We start from the raw sequence: 16,028 nt of genomic DNA on the forward strand, positions 1-16,028 counted from the left end.
AAAGAGGTTTAAATATTTATTAGCACTGAAAAGTCACCCTTATTTTTATAGATAAATTATTAATCAAGCTGTCATCATTTTTTTTTTATTTTGCAAAACATAAACTTAAACCAAGGTAATTGAATTATATTTGAAGCACATACTTGTAATAGTAGAAAGCCACGAGGCACTTTCACACATGGACAGACCCCTTCAAGGCAATTGTCTTACATTTCTGCATTTACATGGAGAGGCATCGAAAATAGCAGTAGAGATTAAGGGTGAAATAAGCAAAAGCACGTGATTATCAGGTTGTTAGGAGGCAATTGGGAGCAGCTGAGCAGCTCACTTTCCGCCTATAGAAACGCTTTCAAGTGGCCATGATTTACCATTTTCTACAGCTTGTCCCAAGACTTAAGCTTTGTCCTATAGCTCCTGGAGCTTGGTTTTGCATTCTTCAGAAATGTCAGGAGGAGACTCAGGAAGAGCTAAGATGGAGAACAGTCATGGTCCTTCCTTAATGGAAATCCAGCTGATAAAACAACTAAAGGCAATGCTTGCTGAAAGAGAGCTGCCTTGTAAGCACTAATAACTTGAGGGCTTAGCTCAAGAGAAGAGCATTTGCCCGCCAAGAGCAAGTCCCTGGTAGCCCATATGTGTACACATAACACACCCACACATGCGCACATGCACGCATAGACATACACACAAACTAATAGTGCTCAAATATATTTTCTGTGCCATTTGTTTTTTATTGCAATCATGATAACTTCTTGCCTGCCATTTTCTCTTCTTAGGTTGCTTTTCAATTTCTTGAATTTAAGTGTGAAAAATGAGCCTAAAAGTGTTCAAGATAAAATATTTTTGTTTGGTGAATATATTATTAGCCCTAAATGATTATATGTATGCTCCTCATAGTATTATTTTATTTTTAGCTTTAATAGATATATTTGAATTATATTTAGCAGTGAAAAATTTTTTTTAACCACAACATTATATAATACATTTTTTTAAAAAAAGACTATCAGGTAGGCCTTAACTAAAGACAATAGCTTTAATCTTCTGAAGTCATGAAGTTCCCATTCATGTCTTTCTGTGTTCTCGAAGTCAGAGCCTATTTCCTGACCATTTCACTAGTTCCTTATTGTGTTAGCTTCATAAATTTTCCTTAGGGAGGTTCTGAGGAGAGTTCAGGTCAGGCTGCTGTATGGCAATGTCACCATAAATGCAGTCTGACCTTTTGCTGTTGGCTCATCTCAGATGAACATGTCTCTGAGTTAATCATAACCAAGCTCATATATTTTAAATACATTTACAACCACAGTGAGTGAGATTCTCAGGTTCATCACAGGTCGTAGGTCACGTCTGCAAGCCAGAAGCAGGGTTCTTTTCATGAACTACCACATCCTAACTGCTGTCTCTCTCCTCTTTGAATTAACCGGGCCCTGTAGTAACAAGGGCTGCCTGCTCTCTCTCCAGAGCTCACTTCTGATGAGCTACTACTCGACATGTGAAGCACCATGCAGGCTAGAACTAGTTGGTACTTCAAAGCTATGACTGGCAGATATTTAGGGAGAAACAGGACTCAGCCAACAATCCTCCACTTCATTTAAAACACAAACGGGACCCGAGGATTCCAATGGTTGTGTTCAGCCCACTCAGTACAAGAACATCTACAAAAAAGAGACTGTCTGCTTACCCACATCCCCTCAGCTCCAGCCACCATTGGATAGATAGGCTGCAGGGGCTACAGGTGACCCTTGCAGAAGAGCCTAAGGAGAGAAAAGGGCTTCATACATGGGCTGCTCTTGTGTGATTTGAAGGTAGGCTTTGAGCAGGCTTTCTTCTGCACTCTGATTTCTTGACTCTAAGAGATGGGATCAAAAACAGAAACGACTCAATGTATTATATTTCCTTTGTGTATCAACACGTATGGAGGCAAGTTTTTTTTTTTTTTTTTAAAATGCACTGTGGGAGGAAAAGAATGCATTGTTAAACATACTGGGCTTGTCTCTTTGATACTTTTTCCTACGTTCTGTACACATTTTGTTTCTCTTGCTGAGCATGTTTGATAGCAGAGAAAAATCATTTTTTATGTGTACACTCATTGGATAAGGAGGAATGTTTAAGCAAAGTAAACAATGAAATATTTCAATATTACTGGAGTCTCTTGAAGGAATTGTAAATAGTGGAATTTTGCAGCTTTTCAGAGTGCTCTTTTGTTGCACTCTGAAGCTTAGAAGCAAGTTCTTGTTACTGGTACACATGGGTGGGCATTGATGCTGCAAGAATAACATGTTCCCTAGGAACAAGGGAAGAGAAGAAAAGCCAGAGTTGTTTTTCTTCTCCTTTTTCTTATTTATCTTTGCCCATGCTATGGTGAAAAGACTTTTTGTCTGGTTTGTGGTAGACAGCGGCAGCATGTCTGTCTGTCTTTTGCCTGATTGCTTAAGGACAGGGAGAGGAATGACCAGAGTCAGGCTCCTTCCGTCTGCCATAGTAATGGATGTATTTGATTCCAGGAATATCCAGGACAGATCCCTTCTCAAAGTCTACAACAAGGATCCTTCACATGCGTTTAACCACATGGCAAAAGCTGTGAACGGAGACATGAGGGTGAGTACCACTGTTCTGGCTCCGACTGTCTCTTCTCACACCCAACTACCAAGGTTCCCAGGTTCATGCTGGTAATCTCACCTGGTGATTTATTGTTCATTCACTGGTAAAACAATCATGTTTCCTGGTCATTTGGAGCAAAGGGATCAGAGTGGGGCAGGTTCTGCCTTCATTCGCTTAGCATGGATCTTATTTTTCATTTCTATCCCTTTGCTTGTATATTTTCCTTGTGTATTTTTAGTAGTGCCTCCCAAATGCTAGCAAGTGCTCCTTCGGAGGCTCATTCCCAGAGTTGAGATAAATCTTCACTTCAAAGATAAGGGATTCTTTAAAAAAAAAAAAAAGATTTATTTATTATTATTTGTAAGTACACTGTAGTTGTCTTCAGACACACCAGCAGAGGGCATCAGATCTCATTATGGATGGTTGCGAGACACCATGTGGTTGCTGGGATTTGAACTCAGACCTTCCGAAGAGCAGTCAGTGCTCTTAACCACTAAGCCATTTCTCCAGCCCTCCCGAAGGGCTTCTATATTGGCATCCTTGCTCTGTAATGCATTAGCTTACCTAGAGAATCTGTTGCAGTATTTTCATTGAATAGGAAAAGGACAAACAAACAGAAAAGAAGTATATGAGTTAAGTGGGGAAGCAATTCTTGTTCTCAGAGTAGCCAACACCCTTGTCCTGCTGCACACTCGCTAACTCGGGGCTGTTTGCTCTTCATAGTAAATACTACTAAATCTCTGAGCCATGTCAAGGGCAGAATATAAATACCTACATGATTTGGGAGCTGAACTCTCTAGATTTAGGTAATCTCAGGAGATTACCCAAATATTTATAATACTTAGGAATGTTTAGAAGAAAAAGTTCCAGAAAACTATGTAAGAGTCTGAAGATGGAATTAGGGCCAGTCCACTAGGAATGGATGAGAAGCTAAAATAAAGGTGGGGGATAAAAAAGATCAATTTTTCAAACTGCACCCTTTCCCCAGTACAGGTACAAGCGTACACACAAACACACCTATAAGACACTAGAGTTCAACTTTAAAAAGATACTTTTCTGTCAATGAAATAAATCTAGGCATTGTTTCCTGTCGGGCTTCCCGTGAGTGAGCTTCTCTCTGCTTCCGTACATTATTATACACGCATTTCTTTTTGCTGCTGAATCAAATGATGGCAAATTTAGTGTAATAAAACAACGTGTTTACAGCCATGTATGTCCAGAATCTGTAGAGATCTTGAGTATTACCAGTCTAAAGGTATAAGGACTGACCAGTCAAGAGGAATTCTTTTCTAAAGACTCCCTCTCTCCCCCTCTGTGTGTGTGTGTGTGTGTGCGCGCGCGCGCACGCATGCATGTCCACTATTTTCTGGTCATCACCCATACTGATTTGCAACCCTATATTCAGTCCAAGTAAAATATTCCTCTAGCCCTGCTTCCATTGTTAAATCTCTCGTCTTCCATTGTCCACTTTTAAAGACACTTTGCAAGTAACGATAACCTACCTAACAGCCTTGGGAAAATCTCCCTACTCTCCTTTAGGCTGGACAGCAGCCTAATGTCCATTCCCCTTGTACCCAACGTCACAGGTGCAGGGCATTAGGATGCAGAATCAATGGAGGACTACAGCTCTATCTTCCACATGGGGCATTTGAGTTTAAAACCAAGAAAGGGGTCAGGAGATCCAACTAAGGGCTCTAACAGAATTTCTGAGCAATTTTCAATTGTAATGGAGTCAAGGCACAGTGGGACCAGAACCCACCATTTTGGAGGGAAAGGGCTTTTATGTGTTCAGCCACTCCCACCTCCCACCCTATGTATAAAGTAGTATGAATGTAACCAAAAAGCTGAGGTGCTACTGTTGGGTTAATGGTGTCCTGCATCTACGTATTCCCCAACAGGGCTCCGGCCATGGCTTGGAGGCATGACTCGGAGTTTTGATTCTGCTTATCCCACACCAGCACTGGGCCGGCGCTGGGCTATGAGAAGCCACGGGACTCTGCTCCAGGGGTGGGAAAGGGCAATCTGAGGTCCTAGGGGACCTAAGTAGCTGGCTTGAGGAGTGGGGGTCCACAGCCTGGATCTAGCCCCAGGCCCAAGGAGAAAGGAGGGGAGAGCTCCAGCTGGGTCCAGCAAGGAGAGTTCTTGGCTTGGTGGAGGCCAGTGGCTGGGAGCGCTGAGAGGCCTCCTGTGGGAGATTAGATGGCTAGCTCTTTAGAGGAAGCTCTATTGCTCCTCATGGTGGACCCTGATGAAAAGAGACAGTCTATGGTTTTAAAGCATTTATTTTCATGGTGGAGAGGGATGATGAGTCAAACTGTACCCCACTTTCTCGGGGGGCCTGAGCTTAAATACCTTTTGCAGGGAGTAGTGTCTGGGAAGGGGAGTTTATTTGCTAAGCCTCCAGGCCTTTAGGTACCTCATTAAAATGAAGATCTGTTTTGAGGCTATGTGACCACAGGTCACGTCCTCTACTTGTGGAGGGGCTTGGGATGTTGCCCTTATGTGACTGATGGCCACAAACCTATGGAGAGCTGTGGCCATGTGCCAGGAGCCAGGGGCCCATTAGCATGGCAAAGGCCTACCATCCCTTGCAGGGTTATCCCCTGAAGGGTCACTGGGGTTTCAAGCCTGTGCTCTCGACCTGGGACTAGGCTGTCTATCATGGTCCTACATGCTACCTAAGAAAAATCTAGAATTTTGAGATTTGTTCATAGCCAGTTATACTTTAAATGCAAACCAGAGCCATATGAAGACACTGGACCATACTACTAATGGAGTTTATGTGGACATTATGAGACCCTCCTTTAATCAGCTCTGCTGTGCTCTTTCTGGGGAATATACATAATCTTTGCTCCTTGGATATCTTTAGTTTTAACATACCAGCCTTCCTTGTGCCTGCAGTTCTGCCATGCTTAGAGATGTTTCTGTTATGCAGGGTCCTTCTCTAGATAGGCACTCCACCGTTGTTTCTGGGAGCCCTGTGTATGGCTCAGGAGGACACCTCTTTTAACTGTTTTTTTTTTGTTTGTTTGTTTTTTGTATTTTGTATTTTCGAGACAAGGTTTCTCTGTATAGCCCTGGCTGTCCTGGAACTCACTCTGTAGACCAGGCTGGCCTTGAACTCAGAAATCTGCCTGCCTCTGCCTCCCAAGTGCTGGGATTAAAGGCGTGCTCCACCACTGTTTTATTTAACTCTTAAGCAGATGCTGTGCCTACACAGGACCAGAGGTAAGGACCAGAAACATCAAATATTAACCATATCCACGGACCGTATTAAGATGCAGAAGCTTTGCTCTGGACCCCACCAAATCCCTTCTCAGCTTTTGCTTCTGAGTAACGCATAACTGATTCGTTCCTATAACTGAGACCCTATTCCCAGATTTCAGAAACTTTTTAAAGATGTGGAAACTTTTCTGAGCCCCATCCTTAGGCTCTGCAAGTTGGAACTGCTTCTTCTCTCCCAGTGACTAGAGCTGCATCGAGAGAGGGCTGGACATTTTGCTAAGCCCTGCCTGTGGTCCAGGTGTGAGGCTTCACTGCAGTGAAGAACAGAAAGGAATGGAGCAAGGCTCAATTTGCTATTGTAGACTAAACCAAGCTGCATGGTAGACCAAGGTACACTACATCCTCTTGTGTGTTGGCACTGTGAGTGTGGCCTTGAAGAGGTTCAATGATAAACATCCACATGCTGCAACAGGAATGAAATTCTAGCTAGCTCATATAAAACATATGCAATCCAGCTATTTTATTTACAAGCTGTAAGCCTAGATTTTCAAACTACTCTAACTTAGCAATGAAAGACCCCCAGAACTGGGGAGATCCTTACTCAAGTCTCGGGACAACGCGACCACCCAATGACTCACGAGAGACCGAACTTGCTGCAATCACATGAGGTTTATTGGGGATACCAGTACCGGGGTTGATCTTGTGACCATGCTGGCCAGAGTTTGACACCGGAACACAAGAAGTGTGGGGTATTTAAGGGAACATCCATAAGCAGGGGGCGGGAAGAGGGTTACCAAGGAAATAGAACATAAACAGGGCAAACTTTCAGAGGTACCTGACCCAAGGTATTCAGTTAGGAAGGGGAACACATCCATTCTAGGAATGTAATCTTCATCTACTGGTTGACAGGGTGGAGAGCCTCGTAAACCAGTAGACCTTCATTCCTAGTTCCGCCCTCATTGTGGATCATTCAGGAGGGGCAGGTATTGGGAACCAGAGCCCTGAGGCTCTAGGTTCCTGGAACTGGCTATTTTATATTTCTGGCTGGCTACAGTGGCCCTCCATGTCCTTTTAGGTAAAAGTTATACACCATCCATTTGTATTAAATGCCCCCATTTTAAATTCTAAGATTCTCCTGCCTCTCAGCATCCTAGCCAACTGTCCCTTGTTACTTGCAGTTTGTTTCTCCTGGCCATGTGCTCATGATCCATCTCCTCTCACTGAGGCTTCGTCCTCTTCCTCTGTCCTCTCTCCCCTGTGATCTCCAGCCAGGTACCAGAAAACTCATCCACATCTACCTGCTGCTCAATCACAGGCTTCAATCTTTTAATGGCCAATTAATTTGGGGGGCTAGGTTACTTAGCATCACTTTGTACAGAATTTAGCATCTGAATGCAAGCAGAACCAGACCAACTCCCTATAACTCCCATCAGCCACTGCAGTTTCCTGGATGTCCTTGGATTTCACTCACCAGCCTCCAGAGACAGCCTGGGCCAGCCCTGCAGGCTGACTATTCCTTCCCACTAAATATGCATATGAAAAAGACATGGGTTGAAATAAGCAGAGAAGCTGTAGCAGTAATGCCTGCATTCTGCTATGACCTCGAGATTTTCCTTAAACAAGGACTTTAAATACGGTGCCTTTGAGTCAGAAGAAATGTCAAGACTGTTCATCAGCAGGTTACAGGCAGTTCTCCCAGAGTGCTTTTATGATTGAATGGGGTAGCCCAGGAAGCAAGTTAGACCAAAGAATTAACTCTGAGGTTATGAGCCTCTGAGTGTACATGGAATTTATGTTGGTGGGGAAGCAGGCATCTAGTTGTTCCATTAACATGTAGCTGAGCATTGCTGAGGCCTCTCTGTCTAATGAGACTTGTTCTTGGATAAAACTGAACATACCTAACTGAGTTTCTGAACCTGCTGATTCTTTCCACGTGGGTGTATAGCACCCCAATCTAATTTAGTTACATGGCTTTTGTTCCTTACATCAGGTAGGTTTGATAATTTAATTCCCAGGGCAGTGGCCCCACCAAATGGAGCAGGCCCTTCTGAATAACTTATGTGTGCTTACTCACAAATTATATGTACCTCAAAGGTCATCCATTCTGTTTTGTGGCTCTCAAAAGAGACTTTTGGCTTCCTGTTCACTAATCCTGATGGTTATCTTACAATTTGGGGCTTCCCTATTTCTTGTGTACATCAATATTACTTCCCAGGATTCTCTGTTGTCGTTGTGAAATGCTTTCTGCCTACTGTGGATCTTACTCATCTGTCTTTAATCTTTTACTTGAATGCAGAAACTGCTAGATTTGCATTTAGGACACACTCACAGAATTAACCCTGCATCTTGAATTAACTACCAATACCCAAGTCAGTTGCTGCTTCCCAGTTGTTCTATTTGAGTTACGTGTTTGACACCAAAGAAGGGTCTCCTTAGAAACCAGTGGCTTCCATTACATACCATGGTTAAATTCTTTGCCTACATCCAAACACACCCTTGTTTCCCTTATTCTGTAGACCTTTCTGTTACAACCTTTTGGCAACGCTTGTATTACTATTTCTATAAATGCTAATTTATAAGTTTTTATTAGGCACTTGCAAATACAATTTCATTTAATCCTTAAGACGAAAGTTTGAATCAGACATTGGTATAAGTCCATGTCTGTATCGCTGACAAATACTTGTCTGTGTTAAGCAGTTGCTCAGCTAGAGGAATGGAGTGCTAGTGAGCAGGAGGCTGGCATAATCAAGGTGCTCAGCTCCTGCTTTAACTGCAGTGCCCACATTTCACAGCCTCTCCATTCTTCCCATGTCAAGTGTTTCCTGTTCCTGGCATCTAGAGGGACCTACATCTCCATTTGTGTCTGCCTGCTATGGTTTGAGTGTATTCCCTAAAGGCTTGTGTATCAGAAATGGGACATGCAATGTCATGATCGTGAGAGGTGGATTATTAGAGGTCTAGTGAGAAGTGATTGGGCCCTCAGAGAACCAATGCAAAAAAGATTCATTTAGTTCCCAAACAGGTCAGTTATGGCAGCCATGGTTATCATAGAGCAAGGCCACTCGCATGCTTAGCACCTTTGTTACATGATCAATACCCTTTCTGCTCCTTTGCCATACTGTTTTAACAGATTTGCCCTCACCATTCACCTACACCATGCGATCTGGATGTCCTAGCCAACAGGATGAAGGTTGGGGCCAACAGCAACCCGCACCTCAGAAAAAAATGCAACCCTCATATATTTTGCTATAGCAACACAAAATGGACTAAGCCTTCTCTTTTTCCACATCAAAGGACGGCCTTCTCACTCCTCCCTCTAACAAACGACTAGCACGCGGAAGCAGAGAAGTGTTCCAGGTTTTAAGGCTGTGCCATGAGGCTAGGTGTCCATCCAAAAGACAATGAGCCAACTGGCAGGCAGCTTCAAAGCTTTGGAAAGGGTTAACCGGCAACTGTATGGGTTACAATAACAGGTTGGCTTAAAACAAAGATGCTCACTAAAGTAGCTACATGTTAAATGGCATGGTGAAGGGTGTTTTATTTAAAACCACTCCAACAATGGAAGAAAAAAATAGAGGAATCAGCATTGAAATACTTAAGAGCTGGTGAGATGGCTCAGTGGTTAAGATCGCCGACTGCTCTTCTGAAGGTCCTGAATTCAAATCCCAGCAACCACATGGTGGCTCACAACCATCTGTAATGAGAGCTCACACCCTCTTCTGTTGTATCTGAAGACAGCAACAGTGTATTTACATATAATAATAAATAAATCTTTAAAAAAAAAAAGAATTAACCTGTTTCAAAAGCTAAGCAAAACAAAACAAAAAGAAATGTTTAAAAAGAAAATGCCAGGTAGTAGTGGCACATGTCTTTAATCCCAGCACTTGGGAGGCAGAGGCAGGTAGATTTCTGAGTTCGAGGCCAGCCTGGTCTACAGAGTGAGTTCCAGGACAGCCAGAGCCATACAGAGAAACCCTGTCTCGAAAACCAGGGCTTCATTACATTGTTTCATTCTTTTATGTTTTAAAGTTCCCACAGAAAAATGTTTTAAAAGTAATTAAAATTAAGGACTGCTTTTAGAACTTATATGAAAAACTGCTCACTGCGCAAAGCTTTTGGATGCTCTTTCAGAGGCAAGCGGACACATCTTGTCCTGTTCCAACCCTTTGGGTCATGTTCACTTTATCCCATAGACAGTATGTCTTTTAAAGGCACAGATCATAACATGCTTTCCTGCATATTGCCCTGAAAGCCAATGTGGCAACTGCAGGGGCAGTGAGCATGGAGTGCGGGCATGGTCCAGGACAAGAGGTGCTGCAGTGCTCCAGGTACTGTGAAGTTCATTTTCCACCCTTTGTGAGGACTGCTGTAAAAATATCCCCAGTCTCATCCCCAAGAATAGTTCCCTTCTCCTGGTTTATTTTTATCGTGTGGACACTGGGAGCCTTGTACATGATCATTTTCCTTCTTTGTATTGCTACTCCAAAGCTTAGAATTACATTTGTGGCCCACCCACAGCAAGACTGCAGGCATTTGCAGGCAGTAGTTTGTGTGCTGGCGTTGTTCCTGGTCTCCTTCTTTAATGTCACTGTTCTTCTCCTTCCTCTTGTCAGATATTCCACTTGCCTTTTATTTTTTCTTACAGAATTATAATAATTCATGTGAGTGTTATTAGTTCCTCTACAAAATCTATGCAGACATAAGTAGTGTTTTCTGGGTACCATTGTTCCTGATGTCAGATCACAGACCTTCCCGTGTAAGCAGCATGGGAAAGTACTTTATATTTTAACTAAGTTTCAAGTCAATAACTCTGCAAAATAGGTGTGCTGACTCCAGTTTTCTCAGATGCTAAATCGGAGGCCGAAGAAGCCGCTCCTCAGCTCATGCAGCTGGCAAGTATTAGAAACTGATGTTATGACTCACTGACTCTGTGCCTAGCACCTTTTTCAGTATTTTGACTGTATTCACTCCTATTTGATTTTCATACCATGAGAGAGAAATCTGTTCATGCACTCACACACAAAAGAGAAGCTAGTTTTTTGTTGTTTTTTTTAAAGATTTATTTAAATTTATTTATTTATGTATATGAGTACATGCTGTAGCTGTACAGATAGTTGTGAGCCTTCATCTGGTTGTTGGGAATTCACTTTAGGACCTCTGCTCACCCTGGTCAATGGTGCTCACTCTGGTCACCCCCACTTGCTCAGGCCCAAAGATTTATTTATTATTACAAATAAGTACACTGTAGCTGTCCTCAGACACACCAGAAGAGGGTGTCAGATCTCATTACAAGTGGTTGTGAGCCACCATGTGGTTGCTGGGATTTGAACTCAGAACCTTCAGAAGCGTAGTCGGTGCTCTTAACCGATGAGCCATCTCTCCAGCCCGAAGGAGAAGCTAGTTAGTCAGCCCATCTAGTACCACAGTTAGAGACGGAGCTGGATGCAGAGCCAGGAAGAACTTAAAAGCCGGGTTCTTGATCGCTTCTATGGCCATCACCATCTCCTTGGTCTCCATCAACAGTGGCCATGGGTCATCTCCACATCTGTGAGCTATCATTTCCTAAAGTTCTAGCTCAGAAGTGACTCTCTTCATCACTAAACCTTTCATTCCCTTCCTTTTCCATATCACTGTTTTTTCTTACAACTTCCATAGATACCCCTTTACCCCCATCCTCCTAGCTCGCTCTCCTCTCTTGCTTATGCTGTAGTTACGGACACACTCTCCTGAACACTACATTCCTCAGAGACCAGGTAGGTCCGGTCCCTCTTTTATTCATCTTCGGACTCCCTGTGGCTCTCTCAGTATCTCATTCTGCGTAGATCCTCACTAAATGCAGTCATGGGAAATATTACTTAGGTCAGCATTTTCCTATTGAGTTATCTACCATGGTCAATACGATAGTCTGTAAATGAGGCTGTTGGTGGTTTTCAGCTCATTCCCAGTGCTCGCCTTCCTATCGTTTCCATTCCATCACTGGAATATGACAGTAGTTATTTTCCCTGGAGTTTAAGATGAGAATAACAGTGTGAGGAGTCAGGCTTTCTCAGATGCAGCAAATGGTGGGCACTGCACGTTTGTCAGCCTTTATCCCCTCAAAACAGGAGTTCCAGGAGTTGACTCACCTTCCGTAGAAAGTAAGCTAGCTCTCTCCAGTAAACAAACCTAAATAAGAAACTGCATATTGCTCTGTACATAATTTGTCCTGAGGACAAAATTTGACTTTAGATGGAGTAGGTTATTGCCATTTCGAATATCTTCAAACTTATAAACTAAGCGTCATGGTTTTACAACAGTAAGCATCACCCCACTGTTATAAAATGTAGATCTCTCTCCCCTAGAGCTGTGGAGCCAGCTCTATCCACCAGCCATGCTTTCTGCAGATCCTGTAACAGTAAACAAAACAAATGTTGTAGCCACTGCTTCCAGACCTGGCCAACCAGGAGATCAGAATAGCCAATGCCCGACTCCCAGATCAACATCTGTTGTTTTTCTTTCTCATCAGCTCCAGGCTGTATGAAACCAGCCCTTCATTCTATCATTGTCCGTGAACACTGTGGGTCTTGGTTATGATCAGTGAGCTCCAGGATGCCCTATTCACCTGTGCCTTTAGGATGACCGTTTCGCAGATGATGAGGAATGACTCTTACTGCAGTGACTAACCAGCCTGCACATTTTAATGCAGAGTCTGTCCCCCACTTCTTCCCACCGTGTTCTCAGCTCTTCATTTTTTTTTCAGAGGCAGGAGGGCTACATGCACATCAGATAGGCAGCTTTCAACGGGTGCAAATCTCATCTTTCCTGCTGCATGGCCACTTGCCTTGTCCTTACACGTTTTTTTGTCATTGAGAGGTTATGACAACATGAGCCATATTGTATTTATAAACATCACGTGTTTCCTTGATCTGGCTGCAGTTTCTGCCAGACAGCACACAGGGAAGAAACATTTCTCGTTGGCTCAGCATTGGTTTTCGTTAGGCTGATTTCCGGAACAGGAAAAATGCACTCCTGCAGCTTTAACTCTCAGAGAGAAGTAATACCTCTGAATGTCCATAAAATAGTTTTAACGAGGGTGGCTATTGCTCCTTTAAACCACATGTTTTGACTAAAGGCTTCCTTCTGTAAGAAAGCAAAGCCTAGCATTTAGTCACCATGAAGACAGACAGAGCTGGAAGCATTCGACAGATGGGTGGTTCTGAGGTCTCTGCGAGTCTAGAAAGTTTCTTCTAGAAAAGAGCAGACCACGGAAGATGAAAGGTAAGATCTGATTTGCCTTTAAAACAGACTGCGATCCTTCGAGATTCCTCTGTCCGGGCTCTGGCACAGATTGTACCCTTTTCTAAACCCTTGCAATATGTATAATGTATTCTCTCCAGTGAAGAGGTTTGTAGGAACTTCTTGCATGCTGCTTTGAAAGCGATCTCATTGATATTGGAATTGCTATGTTTTTAAAGATCCCCTTTTGATTCCACTGGGACTGTCTCCAATCTACAGATCCGTGATCTATAAACCTGTTTCTATTTAACCTTGTAGTTTAGCAAAGCTTTTGAAAGGTCAGTGAAGTTTGCTTGAACAGGGCTTTTTCATTTATGGGTTTGTGGCAGTCTCCAGTATTTTCTTAAAGATGTTGTCTTTCATTCAGTTCTGAGATCACTGGAGAGAATTGAAGAGAAATGAGAGAAAGCTGTGCGTGGCTTGTAGCATTCTGGGGAAGTTTTTCCTGGCAAATTCATCTTAAATTCTTTAATAAGAAGATATCAGTTTAAGCTCGAGGAGGGAATGTTGAACAAGTGTCTAGTTTTGTCACAGCCTATTATGTGGTGTTTAATGGTTACCTGAAAGCCATTGACAGAAATCATGTTCACCTGTGACAATGGAGTACTTTTAAATGAATTTAATGTGGGCCATGCCCTTTTAAACTCCTCAGCTTCCTCTTAAAGGAACACAAACCTTCATGGATCTGCTCATCAATACTGAAGTGTTTGGATCCCACTTATTAGATTATTTATGCAAGACATTGTTAACCAATATGAACTGTATGCTGTACACACTGATACTCATTTGAAGACTGGAAAACTGAGGCTGAGGGAGACTAAAGTAACAAGATCACACGGTAGTAACCTGCAGAGTTGAGATTTAAACCCAGGCTTTCCCTCCAGAGCCTTTGTGTTTGTGTCTGCGTGTGACACTGCGTGGCCTCACCAGTCCCTGAGCATTTCAGTACAGACAGCCTCCATTGGGAATAGAGAAATTGTCATATTTACTCAGTGTCAAAATACCATCTTGTGCTGCGGAAAGTTTTGTTGTTCTTGTTGTTTGGGGGTCTCTTGTTTATCTGGTGTTTTGTAAATTGGGAGCCTTCAAAGCCTGACCTATTTCAGGTGTTCTGATGTTCTGTTCACCCCAGACCAGGTTACAAGTTAAGGTGAGGACAGGAAGCACGAGATGAGTGGCTGTTTCTGTTGCTGGCTTACACTGTTTCTTTTCCACAAACACTAAATTGCAGGGGAGAGGGGAAGAACAAAACAAAAAACAAAACCACCCGTGTTTGTGGGACAGAACAGGGAGTGAGTTTGGTAATGGAGCCGAGTCTTCACTAAAGAATATTGAAGGGGGAGGTTCCAAAGTTAGGGCTGCGGGCTTCCCTTCGCCTTCTCCAGTGCTCTACCTAGCCCCTCCTGAAGACACAGCTCAATAGCGGAAAATACTTAGTGTTTTGTTATGCAAAGTTCTCACCTGGGGTGCAGCTGCTCTGTGACACAGGTTTGGGGTTTCAGGATAAAGGCAGTTTGTATTAAACTATTAAAGCAAAATAGGAGCAATTCAAAGTGAAATTCCTTCTGTAAATTAATATATGCTATGTTGTTGTTGTTGTTATTGTTAGTTTGAAATCCAGGGTTGACCAAAATCCAGCCCACCTAAATATCCCCGGAAGCTGCTTGGTTTCTCTACAGATGCTCAGCAGCCCCCAGCCATCTGAACAAGCCTCTGCCCCTGTTTGCTGGAGCCGTTTTGCCACACCCCTCGGCTTCTCATACACCAGCCACACCTCCTTTCTCTGATGTTAGCAAAAGTGGCCTTTGACCAGGCACATGCATCCCTGTCTTCTGACCATAAACTTCTTTCCCACTGGTTGTTCCCTGGCTGCTCCTCCACTAATCTGCGTTCTCTGTGGGTTTCTACCAGGGCTGTGCCAGATTGTCCCTTCCTATCTCAGGCGTCCTAGGTCTGGCATCCTGCTCTGAGGCAGGCTGACCATTTTTTGTGCCTTTTCCAAAATATCTCAGGTGAGTGTTATTTTCATATAAATTTCAGCATATAGAGAATGATGTGTTAATAATGTGTTTCTAAGGTCCATGTCACCTACAGTGACATTTCTCTACTCTATGCTTTTCCCCCACGGTTTAGCAGTTTCTTTGCTTGTATATAATTTGCAGGAGCGAGAAATGTTCTGTCTGCTTTTGAGGAAATAGTCCTTTAGATTCATGTCTCAGGAACTGCACCCAACCTGGATGGTTGGTGTTCCTTCCCTCAGTGACTAAGCCTGACTAATTTGAAATCTTTGGGCTTAAGAGCTTAAAAGAGGGTCTTAGACATCAACTTTAGTAAATCATTCACCTGGAAGTTCAGATCCAAGAGGCTGAGCATGGTTGGAAAGATTTGGTCAGGTTTACAGACCAGAGAAGGATTGACATAAAAGGCAGGAGCAGAAGCTGTCAGCCCCAGACAAGCCCATTAACCTTATCCATGGCTATGGCATGCTGCCGTTGGCTTTTCTTCTCACCCCTCTGGGTGTCATCTGAAGTGTGTGTGTGTGTGTGTGTGTGTGTGACAGAGACAGAGAGACAGAGACAGACTATCATCTGGTACGTGTGTGTGTGTGTGTGTGTGTGTGTGTGTGAGAGAGAGAGAGAGAAAGAGAGAGAGAGAGAGACAGAGAGAGAGAGACAGAGACAGAGAGACAGAGAGACAGAGAGACAGAAAGAGAGACAGTGTCATCTGGAGTGTGTGTGTGTGTGTGTGTGTGACAGAGACAGAGACAGACTATCATCTGGTGTGTGTGTGTGTGTGTGTGTGTGTGTGACAGAAACAGAGAGACAGAGACAGACTATCATCTGGTATGTGTGTGTGTGTGTGTGTGTGTGAGAGAGAGAGAAAGAGAGAGAGAGAGAGACAGAGAGAGAGACAGAGACAGAGAGACAGAG

The 16,028-nt window shown here is 43.3% G+C and overlaps 1 protein-coding gene across 17 annotated transcripts in view; it reads left to right on the forward strand.

Moving 5' to 3' along the window:
• Positions 1 to 16,028, forward strand: part of Kiaa1217 (KIAA1217 ortholog) — a 530,454-nt gene that overhangs the window by 433,286 nt on the left and 81,140 nt on the right. For 15 of the 17 annotated variants that reach the window (XM_031369130.1, XM_031369124.1, XM_031369139.1 and 12 more), the window contains one exon: positions 2,502 to 2,595. In XM_031369130.1, the coding sequence (XP_031224990.1) occupies positions 2,502 to 2,595 (94 nt within the window). Of the gene's footprint in view, positions 1 to 2,501; positions 2,596 to 12,718; positions 13,081 to 16,028 lie in introns of those variants that run through there. The other 2 variants (XM_031369136.1, XM_031369137.1) reach the window with 2 other exon arrangements.

The sequence above is a fragment of the Mastomys coucha genome, unplaced genomic scaffold, assembly GCF_008632895.1.
Source record: "Mastomys coucha isolate ucsf_1 unplaced genomic scaffold, UCSF_Mcou_1 pScaffold15, whole genome shotgun sequence".
Taxonomy (NCBI): domain Eukaryota; kingdom Metazoa; phylum Chordata; class Mammalia; order Rodentia; family Muridae; genus Mastomys; species Mastomys coucha.